This window comes from Vicugna pacos, chromosome 6 (genome assembly GCF_048564905.1).
Source record: "Vicugna pacos chromosome 6, VicPac4, whole genome shotgun sequence".
Taxonomy (NCBI): Eukaryota; Metazoa; Chordata; class Mammalia; order Artiodactyla; family Camelidae; genus Vicugna; species Vicugna pacos.
Window position 1 is genome coordinate 56,606,194 of NC_132992.1, and position 19,886 is coordinate 56,626,079.

The window sequence follows — 19,886 nt, forward strand, 5'->3', positions numbered from 1 at the left end:
CACCCTTTTACCCCCTCCCCTTATCCCATCTTGGAATTTGCTTGAAGAAATCACTTACTCTGTTCTTCAGTTTCCCCACAATCTAGGTTTTGATATTTATTATTCTTCAAATTTTTAGCACATTTCTCAATCTCCTGTATTTTATGTAGGTTGATAGCTGGCTCTAAAGGATTGACCAGATTAGAATCAATTTTTTATAAGTTTTTTTTTTTCCCCCATCAAGAGCATATAACGTCTGGTTGTGTTTCAGTTTGTGATGTTAGCAGCTGCTGGTGATCAGTGCTTACTTAGATCCATTAATTCAGTAAAATTTGGAAAATAGTGATACCTATTTCTATCATTCCTTCTATTTATTTTGAATCAAAACTGTCAGGAAATATCATTTTATTTAAGGCATTTAATGGCTTTAAGTATATTTTATTCTGAATATTCTCTCTTTGACTTTGTTGCGATGATTGAAATGTAGTACATGATTTGTGTTGAGATGTGCAGTGTGCAATTTGGGTAGCTGATTACTTCAGAGACTTCATATAGTCACAGTTCATCTGGTTAGGAAATTTGCCTTGGAGTGCTTCCTGGTGGTTATTTCCCAACTCAAAATAATTATTAGGGGTAAATATGCTTCTAATTAGTGTATACTTCCCTGCTTGTATAGTATTATTAATTGCTGTTTTAAAGTCTTACCTGCTTATGTAAATTATTATTTCTTTTAATAAGCTTATGCACTTAAATTTTCTAAAATTCATTCCTACACTTGATTTGGAATGAGGAGCGGTAAAGTCTAAATTGTGTCTGCTTAGTATAGTCCTGTGGGCCCTGAGGAGCTTCAGGGATGTGTGGTTTGTAAATCTCCGAAGCATTAATGTCTAACTGTGTAGATAAGTGCCCTTTACTCAGGAGGGGGGGCCGGTTTGCTTTCATCAGAATTTCAAAGGGCTTAGGGACTGCAAAAAGATTAATAACCACTGTATTCTGTATAAATGAGATTTTAATTAATAAGAATACTAACACTTTCACCCTCCAGAGATAATTTGTAAAAAGTTAGAAAATTCTTGTCATTTTTTTCTTGTTGTTTTTCTTTTATGTCTTCTTGAAACATCAAACTTTAACCTGTGAGTTCTTACATTAGCCCCGTTGTTATGGGCTGAATTGTGCCCCTCTCCCACCTTCATATTTTGAAATCTAACCCTCGCCTCACCCCCCAGTACCTCCCTCAGTACCACTTAATGTGACGAAATTTGGAGAGGGGGCTTTTAAAGAGATAATTAAGATAAAATGAGGTAGATAGGGAGGCCCTAATCTAACTGGTGCCCTTAGAAGACGAGGAAATTGGAACACAAAAGAGACGCCAAGGGCATGTGTACACAGAGAAACATCCATGTGAGGACATAGGGAGAAAGTGGCCATTTGCAAGCCATGATCTTGGACTCCTCGCCTCCAGGACTGTGAGGAGTAACTGTTCTGTTGTTTAAGCTGCCCAGTCTATGGTATTTTGTATGGTAGACCTAGTGAGTGACGGCATAAAGTATAGCAAGGCCACTATTTCTCTTTGCCTCAGTGCTTTTTTGGGGAAATGAAGTGTTGTATATAGCTTCACATCAGCTAGTTTCTGAAAGAGATGGTAGAACCTACAAAATCTAGATAGAACATATTAATTCCTATTCTTATTGGTCTGATTTTTTATTGATTTGTTTTATTGTTTCACAGTTTCCCATTTGTCTGTGGTTATATTTATATGTCTCTTTTGTTCTCTAGCAGTTTTCATTTTATGGAACTAATTTTTGTAAATAAGTCTATTTTAAATCAATACCAGAACAGTATCTGTGTGTATTCTGTGTGTGCTGTTGTATAGTCATTCCAGCCCAGCCTTATTTGCAAGTAATGTCATCTTTCCTCAGGCCTCTGTTCCAGGCTGCCATACTTATATTCAATTTTTGAAGTATCTCTTTGCCAAAAATAAAATTTAAATGTTTCTAATGATGCCTGCTTCTGTTGCTAACTTGTTCAGTACATTGGAAACTTAGATTTGGAAATGAATGAAAGGCCAAGGAATCAATTTTTGTGCCTCATATTTGCCATGAGGGCAGGAATTCCATCAGTTTTGTTTAGGCTGAAGCCCTATGGTCTAGCACAATACCTGACTTCAAGAGAAGTTAAATATTTTATAAATGAATAGATTAATTTTAAGTAAGGGAAGTATCAAGGTATCCAAAATTGAACCCATAGCTCAAATTCTGCTTCCTTTCATAGTTAAACTTGTCAGTCTTCATGCATGACATTTAGAATAAGCTTGGTAAGAAGTTCCCATGCCATCCACGTGGTACTTGTCTGCTCCCTTCCTCACTGCACAATGTGGTAGATAGGAGCTAGCCTTTGGAGCCTGTGTGCATGTCCAGGCTCCTTGATGTTCTAGTTGTGTGTTCTTGGCAAGTTGCTTAACTTTCCTCTGCTTTTGTTTCTTTATCAACAATTGGTGATAATAAGAGTATACAATTCTTATGCTTTTTAGGGGGTGATTATGAGCTTAGAACAATGCCTGGCACACAGTAAACATTTTAGAGCTGTTAGAGCTATTATTATCCCAGAGTGAGAACAGATTGTTCTAGTTTCACTTGTTTGTATCTTTTACCTCTAGTTCTACACTGGTTTCTTTCCCTAGGCATAAAAACAATGCCCAGAGTTTACCCTGAAATTGTTCTGTATACCTTGTTGTAAACCATTACCTTTCTTCCTATTTGGCTTTAGAATTTCCAGGTTTAGTTACATTCTACAGAGTGGGATTGGCTTCAGAGTTAACAAAGATGAAGACAGACCTCCTGTGTACTCAAGGATTAGTTTTATATGAGAAGTCTTATACAAGTAAATAAAACCCAGTATGTGATTTTTGTCCAATTACATGACAGTTTGAGCTCCTTAGTGCCTAATGTTTGGTTTTCTGTAGTGTAGACTTCTCACATTTACTCCTGGGAAATACTCATTTTTAACTTCAATATTTAGACTGGCTTTGCTAAGCTCTAAAAACAACTCCAAAGCAACAACTTTTTCAGATTTCTGTTGAACATAAACTTCATTTCTTTACGAGTGGTAATTCTTAACAAAGGAAACCTTAACCACTGAGTGCAGACTGCTACTTTAGTCTTGGTTCAACAGATTCCAGAGGAATGTAGTAGAATGGAGGTAGTTACTAAGCAGCTGGGCACAGTCAAGACTGTAATTTAGGATTTATTTCTTTGATAAACACCGTGGTTCTATTTCTAAAGTAATCTCCCACCTCTTCCACTCCTGCCCAGGATTGCTGACAAAAATCTTAACTTGCCAGCTCATTTGTCTGCATTGATAATGCAAGTAAACTATTTTGTTTGGTGCTTTAATATTTGTTACCTTGAATTTTTACTTTTTTACCTTTTTTTTCCTTCCTGAAGGACAAGCCATTTTAAAATTTAGTTGTCTCTAATGGTGTGAATGGGCCAGCTTGTGCCCAGTGGGCTGTGTTAGGTGCTTTGCTGAGATCGAGGCCCAACCCAGTGGTGTGAGTACATTGGCAGATACCACGGTGTGGGGTTGCGTTTACATCCTAGAATTAGTAGCTGTTCTCTTATTTTTCATATCAGATGTTATCTGGCACCTAGTGGATTTCTGAACTGTGTTGATGGCTGGCCTCAAAATCTTTAACATTTATTCCCTAAAGGGTATGACATCTTAATGTCCAAGTTACATTTTGGTGGAATAGGGCATATGTTAAAGCTCTGATTAGTTCTTTGAAGGTACTGTACTGCATGTGCAAAAATGTTAAATATATATATATATCTCCATTTATATAAAAGCATATATGGAAGAATGGTTTCAAAATTTTAAAAAAAGCATCAACTCAAGGAAATAACAGTTTTCTTTGAAAGAGTAGATTTTCTTTTCCTTTGTTTTCTGTAAGAAATACTAGAATAGGAAAAATAAGTGTAAACTAAGAATGCTGCTGCCATTCCCCTTCTACAAGATCAAGCCGCTAGCCACTGCAGTGCACCCTGAGGGGAATTAAGGTTAGAGAAAAACAGGAAGCATTCTGTGTTTTGGATGCATGGCCCTGGATAGTCAGTGAACACAGATTCTTACATCTTCCCATACACAGAAAAGCACTGAAATCATTAACTTGAGATGTCTTTTCTTTGGGATTAGCAGTAATCTTTGGAAGTTCAACTGTGCATTTGTTTTTTTCCAGCGAAGAATCTTACACACACACACACACACACACACACACACACACACAAGAAGCAAAATTTTCTTGGTAACACTCAGTGTACTTTATTTAAAATTTAACAAAACCTAATACTACAATTTGTCTATGTTCCCAACTGTTACTTAATAATTTATAACAGTTTGAGCAAATGTTCTTTCCTCCCTACCCTAAGAAAAGTGGGGAGGAGTCCCATGTAAACTTGAATAATATCACTAAAGCAGCGTTTTGCAGTACTGTTAAATCGTGTGAGGTGTTGCTTCTGTTGCAATCTTAGTAGAAGAGCGAACTAGCAGCTGCCCTTCCTGACTTGTAATACTCCTTTTCAGGATGTCTTAGGTACTTTGTTGTCCCCTCAAGCTGTCACAAACCTGTATTATAGATAACTATAAAGCAGGTATGTCCAATATTTAAATACTGTTGTGGATTCTAAGGTTGATGAAAGCTGTGAGCAGTGAGTTCTTGAAAACCATGCATATGTGTTTCCAAAGGCTATTCTCTGTATTGTTCAGTATCCGTTAATGGACAGTAAAGGATTTTTCCATTAAATTGTGCATCACTAACTGTCCAACCCTCCTGAGGCAAAGTTCAAAGTTCCCATGAAATGGTTTTGGATATTCCTCTAAAAAAGGAGTGAACTCCCTCCAGAAAAAAGCTAGTCCCCAATATTTTGGAGCTGTTCGAAAAATACCATCTTTTCTGGCTTGGTTTGTTATGTTTTATTGTTAAGGTACTTTGAAGTTGGATGTAGTCTGTCAGTGCTTAGAGGCTTATAAGATTCATTTCTTACGCCTCTGCCTATATTCACAGCCTCCTGGTCTTGGTTTTTTTTTTTTTTTCTTTCTTACTTTAATAGCCATAGAAGCAGTTTCTACATTTAGATTAGTGCGGCTTCTTACGTGGTATGTTACGTCTGCTTTAATTCACCACAGTTCTGTGTAGAAGTTTTATGTGGCACTGAAGAAAAACTGACCCAATTTGAAAGATAAAAGCTCTTTGAATAGATGCTGTCAGAATTATTTAATTTTATTTGTGTCATAATTGAACCTAGGATTTTTACATGCTTGTCTCCCCTTTTTCTGAAGTAAGGAAAATATAGATCCAGGAGAGCTTATTTAATTCTGCTCTTAATTCTATCACTGTCTACCTGTGGGGCTTCAAAAGTCATTTTAGCTCTGCCACCTCACTTGCAAAACACGAGGATTTCATTATATTTATGTGCAGTACTTTGCTGAAATTTCTGTAATGGTCCAGTGAAGAAGGAGGTCATAAGATGTGCTTCGGAAGCTTTTACATTTTTAAAGAAACAGTGAATTTTTATTTGCTGTATACTTTTTTCCTCCCTCTGAGGTATCAACTGAAGAGTCTATCAGGGACTTTTCTATTTTTATTCCTCTGACCTTTTGTAAATAAAGAGTAGCTCCTGTTCTGGCAATAAAATACTTCTCTTTGAAAAGCATTCTTGTACCTTTAATACAGCAGGAAAAAACAGGACAAACCTTATCTTCTAACCTGTTTGGACAGGACAGGCCATAGTTGAAGAGTGACAAGTTAGAAAACAGGCATCTGCCTTTGATGTTGGGCTGCCTTTTTAGCACTATGCCTATTAGCACTGGAAGTCTCATCCTCTCTCCTAGTCTAACCCCTATTGCCATTTGATTCCTCATTGAACAGGTTCACTCCTCCATAGACCAAAGTTAGTATGACTCTTTAGACTTAAGCATTTATCCAAGCACTGTTTTCTCCCCCTAAGCAAAGTTAAATTCTCTTCCATGGTTTCACTTGGGGATTGTACAGTATATTTAGAGTGTTTCCAGCTTTTTTAAGCCGAAATCAGAAGTGTCAAAGAATACTGGAATTATTTGCAAGCAAGATTTTGGCCTTTACTGGGGGAAAGTTGTTCAAATTTTAATTGATTCACTGTTGTATCTCACCTTATTCCTGGGGGGAATTTAAGATGACAGACAGGTACAGACTTCCTCATTTAAAGCCACATTTCATTTGCTCAGGTTTACTTTTTTCAACTTCCATTCACTCCTAAACCATGAATTTTTGGCTCTGCCCTACTCACGCACTGCAGTTCTCACAGCAGAGTCACCAGGCGTCTCCATCACTAACTGGACCTTGTTGTAGGGTATAAAAATGATTGCTTCTTACTTTTATAGAAGTTTTCCTGATTATAATAGTAATATATGCTGTATATGTTCATTGTGAAAAATTTGGGAAAAGACATCTGTAATCTCAGTCCAGAAAACTTTTTTCTCATTGAATTTCTGTCACAGCTGTCTTGTTCCTTTCCTCTTATTTCTCTTGGCCAGACTTGTGTCAGTCTGCATACTAGATATCTCTATCTTGCATGCAGCATTTCTTAAAACTGACCTTACGTCTTCTTCCCCGCTCTACATCTGCTTAGCTTCCTTTGTCACCATCTCACTAAAAGGTACCACTTCCTCCTATTGCTGCAGCCATGAGGACCCATTCTTGACTACTCTCCCTCAACTTTAAAAATCAGTAGCTAAAATCCTGTCTTTTCTTCCTTACTAATCCGTTTACTTGTCTGTTCACCTTAGCTGAGACTTTGATTAAATCGTATACTTTTGAACCTCTTAAGTCTTTGTTTATCTTCCTTCAGGGCTTTTCTGACCTATTTCTATACCCTCAAGATTAATCTTGGTGCTGGTGGTCCCCTCTCCTCCCTTCGCACACCCCTTCCCTTCCTGTCCCATCCCGCCCACCTGCTCCCCTCATGGACTGTCCCAGCACCTGTACTATCCTTATAACTCTCCTTATACATCCTTTAATTTTCTGTCTACTTAAGGGCAGCAACTATGTCTTACTCATAATTGCACTGGTAATATCCAGCCCAGTGTTTAGTAAAGTTCGCATAATAAATGGATAGGAAGAAATGGGTGGCAGTATGAAAGAAATGTGAGTTCTTTTGTTAGTTTTGTTAGTTTTATGGTTCTGACTGCCTTATACTTTATATCTTAAGTCATATGATTGGCCTTCATCTACCTAGTCCTGTGGTATTAGTTGTGAACAAGTTTCCAAATGAATTATGGTAGTGTGGCAGGAGTAAAGCTGACAGGTTGGCTGAGGTGGGCTCCATGAACTTGCCTCTCATTAATAAAGAGGTTAGGCTTTCCTGTAGGTAACAGCAGTGTAGCAGAGATAAGATATGGCTGCTTAAACTGGAGAGGTTGTGCTCGGGATGAACAGGATGAGGAAACCAGCCATTTTGGTGACTTGGTGATTGGATGGTGGGGGTCAGAGAGGAGGCATCGAAGTGACTCGACTTTCTGACTTGATTGGCTAGGTACTTGATGCTGTCATTAACTAGTCATGTTGTTTTTGGGGATCCTTTTTGACATCCTGGCTATAGGATGTGTGGATGTGTCTGTCAGGCAGGCTATAGGATGTGAAGTTTGAGAGAGCACACTGTCGACTGAAAAAAAATGCACAACCTAAAAGTCGAGAGTTATGTTTTATTCAGGTGGATTTTCTGAGGACTTCAAGCCAGGGAGGTACTCTCAGATCTAAGAGACAGTTCTGAAGAGGTCGGGGAGAAGCTGGGACATAGGAGTCTTTGCAGCAAAGACTAGGTAGTTGAAACATCAAAAGATTACTGCTGTTAATTAAAGAAAACCAGGTATCTCAAGTTAAGGAATTTAGCGGTTTTCTATGTATGGGAAGGTGCAAAAGTCTGGGCTCATTGAAATCATTCCTTTGATATGCACCTTAGCTATCTAGGGCCAGTATCTTGTTCTTCCCCAATCCTGAGTCCCCTCTGAATGCACCCCTAGGGGTGGCTGTAGAGGCTGAGGACTTGGCAGTGGGCAGCCTGCTTGTCTCCATCCTGAGTTCCTCCGGCTCACCACTGGTAGTGGCTGATGACTTGGTGGCTGCAACGTCCTTTGTTTACTGATAGGGCAGGGACATTTTTTTCCTTTACAACACCATTGCAGAGTCATCAGTGTGTGGTCGTTCCAGCTATGAGATCACTTAGATATATCGCTCAAGAGTAATAATGGTCTAGAAAAAGGAAGAATTCTGAGGAACACAGCAGTGTTTCAGAGCTGGGGAAGAAGAGAAGAGAGCTAGAAAAGCAGTGTCAGAGAAACTGAGGAGTTAGTTGGAGTTGAAGAGGAAACTTAGCAATAACATGGTTATTGATTTTTATTTATTTTTTTGGTGTGTATTTTAAAGAGAATAACACATAAGAAAATGGGTCTGTCTTTACCCAGCTGTTAAAGAGTAGATGCTTCAGTGTGGATGGTGTGCTTGGCTTTTTGTTGGGCAGTTCCTCCTCACCCCTGTCCAGAGCACAGTGCCCCAGCCCATATCCAGAACCCCACAGACACTTACATGAGGTCTAACACGTGAGCTTTAAAGCCCTTTCCAAATTGAATCTAAGGTTCAAACAGATTCTTGGCCCATCCCAGAAATTCTGATTCAGTGGGCCCAGGGATCTTGATTTTTTTTAAAGGAGATTTTTGAGCCATCTAATGAACACTCATTTGTGGGTAGGTGCTATAACCCTGCATTTTATTTAATTGCAAAGAAGTAGGACTTTATTATTGTGAACTTTTAAAATACAATTGTGAGAAGAGATTGGCAACCATGGAAACCTGGCTGGAGCCTTCTGCAGTGCCTGTGTAAGGGAGTGAGGGGGTGGGGGGGGTGAGGGTGAGGAAAGTGCCACCATCTAGTGTAATCTGTTAGAGATGTGAAGTTTTTATTTCATGGATTTCTGTAGTAGATGCTCCTGATGCTCTGCGTCATGTCTTCCTGGTCCACTACTGATTTCAACCAAAACTCAGATTTTTGCAATGTCTCTAAGTCTTGCCAGCACTTTTCTATTTTCTGTCTCAGAGCCTTTAAGCCCGGCAAAGGAAGGGAAGAGAGGGTAATATCCCAGACATGCTTTAACCAGCGGGTTAAGCGAGTCTGTGCCTAGAGGTTCTGCTTTCTTCAGGGCCTGCCTCCACAGTCACCCTGGTTGTATCAAATGACCTTACTGGCTTTTTTCCCCCTCTTGTACCCTTCCTCACTTCTGTTCCTTGGGATCATCTATTTTAATCCTGCTAAAACCTTGTCTATTAGTAATGTGTCAGTTGAGCTTACTTTACAGGTTAATAAAAGCAAACAAAAGCTTTCTGTAATCACATTAGTTTCCTCCTAATGTCCCTGTCTATCAATAATAGCACCTAAAATAATGTGTGGGGGAGGAAGGTGAAGAGAACATATTGTGCAATGCAGAATGGCACACACATTGCTGAAGTTTAAATTTATTCACAGACATTCTGTTATGAGATCATTATGTGAGAATTAATTGGATTTTTCAACAGCCTCCATTTCTTACATTTCACTTAGAGAAGGGTTGAAGGGATATGAAAAACCCCGAAAATCATCGACACAGACAGCACTGGATGTGTCTCTTTTATTCATTTATTTGTTTATTTTAGCCATATACCTCCATCTTGTTCTTGAAGAAATCTGGGTGGCTCTTTTTGTAAGATTGAATTGTAGAATGTATGATTCTGTATTGTGTAGAATATAAAGCTATTAAAAATGCTATAGTGCAGAAAGGGGGAAGATCTCTAAAGATTAAGGATATAAATCACCAAAGATCAGAAACAAATCAGTCTGACCTATTTCAGAGTTATCTTCTTAAAGATACTTGGTGTGCCTTAAAAGTAAGATTTTGCTTTACCTAGCTAGAAGGTATTCGTATCCATATTTCTCCTTTTAGCTGAGACTGGACTCTAGGAATTAAAAGTTGAAATGAAAGGTAAATTTGTTACGGATAATTATTTTCACTCTTGGTGATTAAAACTGATACCTGAAAGCAGTTACTGCATACCATGCAGGCTGCCACAGTGTGCAGGCACTGGGTAAATGCTATGGAGCGAATGAAAAGGGAATGTGCTGGATTGCCCAGTGTGTGTGTTTTAGACTGTGTCACCAGGAGCCAAGAGTAGGTGAAGCCCATGGGCTTAGACCTGTGAAAGCTCTTGCTTTTCCTTACTCCCACTAATCTGTGACTGTAGATGTTTATTTTGGTCTGTAGGTTTATTTTGTAGACCAGGCATCTCTACAAAACACTTTTTCCTCAGTCTAGGGTGTTCTGTGTAGCAGTGAGATATTTTGACAAAATCATTAGGTAGTAGTATTCCAACCCCTCTGTTAATCTCAGACCCAGAGAGGAAGTGACTTGTCCAAGGTAAAAATCACCATGTCTAGCTGATGAGTGATACTGTGGTTTCTGTATTTGATTTAAGATATTTGCAGAAAAAATGATATTTGCAGAAAATCTGACAGCTAAGAGCATATACAAGTAGATTGGTTAGAAAATGAAGGCTAATAGATGGGCAAAGTATGTAAGTAGATAATGAGAATTGTAAACATCTAAATATTCAACAGTATGGGAATAACTTGGAAAGCATTATAACAATTTTGATAGACTGTTTTGAGAACAATAAAATGCTAGTTGTGATGACTTAGAAATAGTGTTAACCTACTAGGGATTCTGGATGGGTTCCTCTTATACTTTCATTTCTTCTATACTGTGCCTTGTACTGACTGGAATGTTTTCAATGAGTTCAAATTTCTTTACATTTAATGGACAGATTTTATGTATAGAATGTTAACTAATAATCAGTTTCTAAAATTCACTTGGTCTAGTCAGTTTGAACTTCACCTATTTATTTTCTAGCCTGTACTCCATGGAAAGAGGTTATTTTGCTTTTGTTATGCTTGATCTATGTACATTAAAACTAGCTGAAATGAGAGTTGTTAAAGTTTTAGGGAACTGGTAGAAAATGTTTCTGTTATTTCCTAGAATCATGAGAATGTAAGTTTAAAAAAAAACTTTTCTAAAAAATGAAATCAGTATCTTAATCAAATGTGTATTTCCTTCCTTAGAACCTCTGTTATGCACCTAAAGCCATATTGGAAACTGCAGAAGAAAGTGCGACCTCTGGAAATCAGCACAGAAACTCTGAGAACTCCTATGAGCCACCAGGAGGCTATAAATGATGAAAAACTCAAAGCTAGCTGCATGAAACCAAGTGTCTTTGCTTCAGCCTCTCTTGGTAAAGTATCATCTCGAGAGCCTTTTGGGGTCCTGTCTCCAAATGTTCTGTGCAGTATGAGTGGGAAGAGTCCCGTAGAGAGCAGCTTGAGTGTTAAAACCAAGAAGAATGCACCATCTGCAACAATCCACCAGGGCGAAGAAGGGGAAGGGCCACTTGATATCTGGGCTGTTGTGAAACCAGGAAATACCAAGGAGAAGATCGCATTCTTTGCAGCCCACCAGTGTAGCAATAGAATAGGATCTATGAAAATAAAAAGCTCCTGGGATATTGACGGGAGAGCTACTAAAAGAAGGAAAAAATCAGGGGATCTTAAAAAAGCCAAGATACAGTTGGAAAGGATGAAGGAAGTCAACAGCAGGTGCTACCAGCCTGAGCCTTTTGCGTGTGGCATTGAGCACTGTTCTGTGCATTATGTGAGTGACAGCGGGGACAGTGTCTATGCCGGGAGGCCTCTGTCAGTCATCCAGATGGTTGCCTTCCTCGAGCAAAGAGCCAGTACTCTGCTAGCCAGTTGTGCGAAAAACTGCACTAACTCACCTGCCGTTGTGAGGTTTTCTGGCCAATCCAGAGGTGTGCCCCCAGCCTCTGAGCCCTTCTCTGCTCCAGGGGCATGTGAAGAACCCACGGAAAGGAGGAATCCTGAGGTTGGTGAACCACAGAGCGAGCCGGTCCGCGTCCTCGACATGGTGGCCAGGCTGGAGTCCGAGTGCCTGAAGCAACAGAGCCAGCGGGAGCCCGGGAGCCTCTCGAGGAGTAACAGCTTCCGTCGCAGCGTAGGCCGCGTGCTGCTTGTGAGTGGCACTCAGGCTGATGAAAGCAGAGCAAACAAAGGCGCCTTGGAGGTGCCTGACACTCAGGCGAATCCTGTGGGGTCTGTGTCTGTGGACTGTGGCCCCCTGAGAGCTGACCGTTGCTCTCCTCAGGGGGACCAGGCCTGGGACAGCGCTCCTCGGGGCTGCGCCCCACTGCCCACAGACGTGAGTTTCCACACGGACAGTGCAGGATTGCAGCCAGATCAGCAGACTGCCGGGGAAAGCAGCAATAGATACGACGTGGAAATGACAGAGGAACCTGTCGGGTCACTGTTTCCTCCTCGCACCTCTCCCCAAGCCATTGAATTGCCCACAGATGCTGTTGATCGTATGAGTCAAGAGCTTGTGCCACTTACTAACCAAAATCCTGATCAGAGAAGAAAAGAATCTTTGTGTATTAGCATCACTGTGTCCAAGGTAGAGAAAGAGCAGGCTTCTAGTTTAAAATCCTGCGAAGACCCGCTTCCAGGGATGTTGTTTTTTTTGGCTCCTGGTCAGCACCAGTCGGGCTGTTCCCAGTTGAGCGAAAGCACAACAGAAGAGCCTTCTGGGGCCAGTCAGCTTGAAGATGCTGCTGAGGGTGACAGTGCGTCCGGGGAAAAAAGGCTTTCAGTGGATTCATTTGTCCCCCCGGCCTCTCCTGTGGAAAGTACGTTACCAGTGCTTGAGGCGTCCAGTTGGAAGAAGCAGGTGTCACATGACTTTCTGGAGACCAGATTTAAAATCCAGCAGCTTTTGGAGCCTCAGCAGTACATGGCGTTTCTGCCCCACCACATTATGGTGAAAATCTTCAGGTTACTTCCCACTAAGAGTTTAGTGGCTCTTAAATGTACCTGCTGCTATTTCAAGTTTATCATTGAATATTACAATATCAGGCCAGCAGATTCTCGCTGGGTTCGGGATCCACGCTATAGAGAGGACCCGTGCAAGCAGTGCAAGAAGAAGTATGTGAAAGGGGACGTGTCCCTGTGCCGGTGGCACCCTAAGCCCTATTGCCAGGCGTTGCCCTATGGTCCAGGATACTGGATGTGCTGCCACCGGTCTCAGAAGGGCTTCCCTGGCTGTAAGCTGGGGCTTCATGACAATCACTGGGTCCCGGCTTGCCACAGCTTCAATCGGGCAATCCACAAGAAATCAAAAGGGACTGAAGCCGAAGAGGAGTACTGAGTCCGTGTGCGAGGTGATGGGCTGGTTTTTAAAGCTGCAAGACACCGCCCATTGCAGTGGGTGCTACCTCTCTGAGCCCCACTCCAGGAGCCTCTGCTCACCCCATCTGGACGGCCACCGCTCAGGAGTCTGACGAGCTGTGCGGGAGCATCACTCTCGTTGTTTTACAGCAGTGCCGCGTGTTTGGTCCAGGGGGTAGCCCGCAGTGTGAGTCACTGGGCTGTGAATAACTATGCTGTTTTCCCAGATCACATCCTTCCTCAGAGGGTGAGGACTTGCCACCGTCCAGAATGTTCAGAAGAGTTCATTGCTGAATATGCAGGCAGTCCCCCAGAAGGGGTTCCAGGAATGTTCTGAGCACTGTCATCGTGTTTGAAATAAGTGAACAGTGTCCTGTGAGAAGAACGGCAGTACTCTTGGATGAGAAGTGTGCTTACAGAGGAATTCGGGCACCTTAACTTGGACCTTGTGTGCGTGATTTGTGAGATTGATGTTTGTGGTTGGAGATGGATTTCATGCCCTGTGGTGTTTACAGTGTATATAATGGTTGTGTTTTCATAGGGCTATGAAAGTGCACATTAAACCCGAGCGCCTTTACTTTAGATGAGTGCTTTTGGCCCCTCTGTAAATAACACCATTAAAATCCAGTTGTACATAGTGGACGGCTGAGACTGAACAACATAATCACAATGCAGCTAGGATAGTGTTGCAGCTACAGTTGTGTGGTTTTTGTTTTCTTGTCTCGTCTTAAATTTGTACATCCTGTGTAAGATATGAATGTTTCCCAAATAAACTATGAATGTTTTCTGTATAATATATGAATGTTTCTGAGAAGAAACTCTAAATAGTTAAGAGGTTAACCTGTTGAAAGGATACCAAATAATGGTTTAACTGGACAACCTTAAAATTAGCATAGAGAACAATCCTTGGTTATATTTTAGTGATCTACCAAGAATGAGAGAATATTATATAGTCAGAATATAACATTCTTGCCTATTTTATTCTTCCTGTCTGGTTACAATTTTTTTTTAACTTCAATAAAAACATGCATCTTAAAATGGGACCTGAGTTTTGCAGATTTGTTTTCCTTTTTGAGGTAATATTGAAGGAGGATGTTGTGAATTGAGTCCTGAGAATTAAAATGTTTTTGAGTTGTTGAAGGGAAAAGAGAATTCTTTTCTGCCACTGAAAAGAGACCATCTTCGCTTAACGTTATGAGCTCATGTTTTTGCAACCCTTTAACGCATTTTGAATCTGTTGTCTGCTCAGCTCCCACTTTGTTTCCTGTTGGATGAGGTATTATCTAGGCATAATTGTTCAGAAGTCATTGAGGATATATTTAGGCCTGTGGTCTTGTAACGCTTGGTGGGGCTGGAAGGTAGCAGACCCCAGAAGGCTGCTGTGGAGGACCTTAAAACTAGGTTGGCTTGAAGTTGAATACCCACCCAAAGAGCCTTGCAGCCGCATGAGCTGTGTGGGCTGTGGAGAAGCACTGGTCAGTGCTCTGGGAGAGGGGCTGGTGGGGGGAGTGCTGAGTGAGGAAGGCTGGGATGGTCCCACAGGAGAAAGATGTAAACAGCTGAGGAGGCTTTTGGCCAGGTCTGCTCGGTAGAGTGGGGCAGGGCCGGAGTCAGGTGGAGCCAGGGTCACCTGTAGCCAAGGCGTCGCGTGGCCACAGAGCGGCTTCAGACTGCAGTCCACCTGGGCTGCTCCTGCCCCCATCTTAAGCAGCAGCTGTCCCTCCATGAAAAGAGGGGACTGAAACTGAGAAGTGTCTCTGGGTGCTGAACAAGTCTGCCCGGCAGGCCCACGATGGTGGTACTGCTGCCGTGCTCAGCGGGAGCCCACAGGCTGGTGGATTCGTCTGGGACCCAGGATGGAGAAGAGGCTGCAAAGGCTGAGGCGTCCTTCATCGTGACTCACCCTGGCCGAGGTATGTGGGAATGCTGTCCGTCTGCCCCCTGGGCTCCAGCTTCCAAGGCTTATCCTCCTCCCCTGTGGTTTGCTCCAAACTGGTGATCTCCATGTATCTTCCTGGTAGGTTTGTTGTGACTCGTAACTTAGGATTGAAAGAGATGTATGCGTGTGGGACTTAGAAAGCGTGGTGTGTGGAAAGTGCTGGTGAATGTTAGCTTTCATCATTAGTGGCTTGGCTCTCCATTTGCCCAGGGTGGGCACACTAGATAAACAACTCTCGCTTGATTTTCCCAAGTCAGCCATTCTGGGTCTGGGTTTTGTATGGGACACAAAGCTGGGAGTCTGAGGGCCTGAACTGACCAAGAGCAGAGGACACAGGAAGAATGCCCCAACCCCATCTTGGCGTGCAGTTCTTGGGGTCCTCAGAAATCCCTAAAGACCCTTTTTGAACTACGTGGCAGGACCCAGTTCCCAGGGTTGTCTGAATGATAAAGGATTTTAACTGGTGGCGTCAGAGGGCACTCCTCCCCTTCCCTGGTCTTCATTTCTAGACAAGCGTAGCTATTCCCCTTCGGAGAAAGATGCTGTGCTTCGGAGCCCCCTAGTGCCAAGCTGGGGAAACCAGTTCACTTTTAATTTCCTGCAGCAGTGCGGTGCTGCCTGCCTGCATCACTGTGTAATCCTTAACTCCTAAGAACTGTGGGCACAGAGGACCCTAGGCTCACCCCCACCCCGCTCCAGTGGGGACCCAAATAAAGAAAACCTCCCCTTCAGCTTTTGCTCTGAGGCTCTGATATGCTTGGTCTAGTCTCTCTCTCCCACCCCTCACTTCACCATTTGAAAGAAAAACGAGAGAAAATGTGGAGGAGTCAGCAGCTCCTCACCCCATCCCATCGCTTGGGCAGCTTGGCTTTGTCCCTTGCTCAGTGGATGAGACCAGATGTCCAAGGCAGGGACGAACTGGAAATGGGAAAAAGGCCAAGATTAAAACTTTCCGTGAGCCTTGTCAAAATGACTGTGGCATTAAAGCGGCCATGTAAAAGGACTGTTCAGTTGACCACCTCCCCTGCCCTCCTACGCTGATAGCTCTGTGCTCAGGAGGCGCCTCCCTTAGAGCCCCCACCCTTCCTGCCTACCCTGTTTGGCTGGATGCTTTTTTGGTACCTTGTGCACATCTACCGCCACTGCCCCTTTTGTGTATGAGGCTTGCTGTCCACTTCACTCTGGGCTCAAGGAGGGCAGCTCTGTCATGCCATCCCTTCAGTACCTTCTTCAAAGTGCACGCTCCATAAAATGTTTGTATTCCTCTCTAGTGATCATCTTGACGTGAGTGGTGCTGGCAGGTTCTGATTGCTCTGGGCTCTGCTGTAAATTTTCCATCTAGTGTGAGAAATGTGAAGAGGGGATGAAGGGACCTGAGATGATCTTTTCCTCTGGCCACAGCTGGTCCCATGGGAGCTTTCTTGGTTAGAGTCGCTCCCACAGCAGCCCAGTTTTGCTGGGTAACTGTCAGTTGTGCGTTTGATGTCATCTGGGCTGTCTATGCCGGTGGCTTCCCTGGCAGCAGGCTGCTCTGGGCTTTCTCACTGCAGAAAGGCTGCAGGGGCTGTCAGCTGCTGGCTACACGTGATCTAGGACGTCTCTTCCTGCACTCTGGCCACCACCCTTCTAACCTGGACTTGTCAAGGCCTCCCTGCCAACCTTTACAGACCCCCAGGGCACTGTTTTTCTTACGTGGGTCTTCCAGGGTGTTTTCCATGGCTTTAATAGCCCTCATTCTTTCTTTACTCAGCAGACTGGCTATTCCTCCTCTCTTGCATCCCACATCTGGCCTCAAAAAAAAAAAAAGAATAAATCCAGTCTGCGCCAAAGCACCGCCGGACACTGCACACTGCGTCAGTAGCGAGAGCTGATGTCATCTGTCAGGTACGTGCTGCATTTACATAAAGTGTTCACTGCTGTGAACAGCATCTAGCACCTGGGGAATCCAACAGTTTCTCTCCTGGCTTTTCCTTTGGGTTCAAGCTAGTGTTGCAATCTCCATGACTTGGTGAAAGTACCTTTGTGGGAAATGTGCAGTCCCTTCTATCGACACGCACTTCAGTTTGTGGCCATAGCTGGTGTTTGCATAACCTCATGGGAAGAGCAAACATCATTGTGGTTATGAAACCTTGGGGGACTTCCAGTGTATTTACACCTAATTGATTTAAGCCAAACCACAGTTAGACAGCAGCCCTATTCTAGGCGGTTTGTTTGACCGTCTTATTTTGGAGGAGCAGAGACACTGGAGTTGGTAGTTGGGAAGGGAGTGGGAGCAGAGAGATGGCTCTTGCACTGCAGCAACCCTGGTGAGAGGTGGTGTTCCTGTTTAAAAAGCAAAATGAAACTCTTCCCCTCAAAGCCGCCCCCCCCAATCCTCTCTCTAGTTATCAGAGAACAGGCCTCAAAACAATTAGTTTTGGGACCCTTTATCTCAAATTCTTGGATTTAAGATTCTTTTTGAGCTATAAAAAATTTAAAATTAGTAAACTCTACTAAATGTTTTGCTTTTCTCTTTGGAATGATACAACACAGCAGGAATTAGGTTCTAAAGTTAGCATTTAGGGGGAAAATGGCCTACAGCTGCAATGACTCTTGAAGTCCTACGTGTCCATCACCCGTCCAGTAGAGAATGATACACGTGGTGTCGAGTGGTGGGAAATGCTAAGTCCTGTAAGAGGACGTGCTATTGCTGAGTGATGAGCACTGTGCAGAAACTAAGACTTGGGGAACAACAGTAAGACTTGGGGAACAACAGATCCCAGCTCCCAGCTGACTGGGGCAGACTCATTGTGCTATTTAAATTACTTCCCTTTCTGTCCACTCCCTACCCCCAAATCAGAGACTAAGACTGTTGCTTTACAAACTGGTATTTTCAGATGTCTATTAAGTAATCTGAAAAGGTCAATGCAGCTTTTCAAAAACCGGACTCAAAATCAATTAGTTGCTGGCCAGTAAAATGTAGAGCAAGGTTGTATCTAATCGTGTTAGTCCCCTATCCATCATGAGGGGAAATGGCCCATTGGTATAACTGAGTGTTTGCAGTCCAGTGGAGCCAGGCCTGGCCTGCCCAGCTTCCCTGTTCTGGGACTGAACTGTTGGCCTCCTGTGTGGGCAGCCAAGCACGATTCCGTGTGCATGACCTGCCATGAACAATCCTCCTTCCACCCCAGCCCTGATGGACTCTTCTTTCTAAACAGAGATGGTGTCCTGGCTGCCCTGGCATCCAACCTGGGACCCCTCTCGCATGACCTTTTCCATTTCCAAGGCCAGTAGTCTTGGTTTCAGGCCCTTCAACTTGCTTCCAGTGTGTGCTCTGCAGAGGCTCTTTATTACACACCTACTCAGCAGGAAACTGCTGACACACTCCAAAAGAGCAAATTCAAGGAGGGTTTATTTAAAGGGTGTAGACACAGGGGCAAGCCCTCCCCAGTATGTTTGTGGCCCAGGGCAAGAATACAAGTAGAACCCTCCTGCAGCCCCTTCCCCCCCAACTTTATACTTTACTTATTGATTACATGTGAAATATTATTTTGGGGTGTCGAGTTAAAATATAAAAATATATTTTACCTATTTCCTTTTACCTCCTTAATGAGACTACCGGGAAGTTTACAATGACATGGGTGGGTTAAATAACTACATTGAACAGCACTGCTATAGATCCAATGCTTTAAAAATGTTAATATACATATGAATTATTGGAATGAATTATTGGAATGATTATGACCCAGTGTGTCAAAAATGGCGCCCAAGATCCTGCATTTCTGACAAGCTCTTGGGTGATGCCAGTGCTGCAGGATCAGGGACCACACCATGAGTAGTCGCAAGGCTCCAGAGAAATTTAGGAGCTAATGGGTCTGGGGCATGGTGTACCAGAGACTTAATGCAGGAGCTTTCCAGCTCTTAGCATGCTTTTCCTCAAAGACTATCAAAGTGGTAGCTGAACTCGCAACTAAAACCAGTATCAATGCCCTTCAACCAGAAAATAAGGTGTATTTTCCCCCTGTGGGTGGGTGCTAGATGTGGTTCTACTCTGAAGGCAACTATATTAAATTGTTAACATGGAAGGTAATACCCCATCTATCATGTTAATCAACCTTGGATTGGGCAGTCTGTCTCTCCCACCTACTACTTCCAAACCACGTGGCACTTTCTTTCTGAAATCAAGAGTCATGTACTTATACTCTAGAAATGTTTTCCTGATAATGTTTTGAATTTAGGGAAATAAGTTGCTGGAAAAGGTAGGAGAGCCTTTTCCTCAAAATCCAGGTGTCTTCTGAAGTCACACAGTAAATGCTAAAAAGCCACCCCCAAAGGGGGAGATAATGAACAATCTGATATGGACCTGGCGGTACCAGTGCCCTCATGACTGAGCTACTTCCACTCCTCTGGCTGCTGCCCATCTTTCCACACTTGTCCAGTGCTGTCAGATACCTTCTTGCCTGTTTCTCACTTTTTAAAGGGACCAAACTGTCCATCAGATTTTCTCCCCACCACAGACTACCCCACCCCTCACTCCCTCCTATAAAAAGCACAACAAAAAGTCACTGATGTGGCCCTTGCTGTTTTACCATCCCTTTTCTTCTAGACAAAATGGTCCCAACTGGTGGTTTCTGGTTTAAAAAA

General features: G+C 42.8%; 1 protein-coding gene across 6 annotated transcripts in view; it reads left to right on the plus strand.

Annotated features, from left to right (window-relative positions):
• Positions 1–14,367, plus strand: part of FBXO34 (F-box protein 34) — a 71,092-nt gene extending 56,725 nt beyond the window's left edge. For all 6 annotated transcript variants that reach the window (XM_072963091.1, XM_072963093.1, XM_031679066.2 and 3 more), the window contains one exon: positions 11,153–14,367. In XM_072963091.1, coding sequence (XP_072819192.1) covers positions 11,163–13,304 — 2,142 coding nt within the window. In that variant the 5' untranslated portion in view covers positions 11,153–11,162 and the 3' untranslated portion in view covers positions 13,305–14,367. The remainder of the gene's footprint in view (positions 1–11,152) is intronic.
• Positions 14,368–19,886: the final 5,519 nt, after the last annotated feature.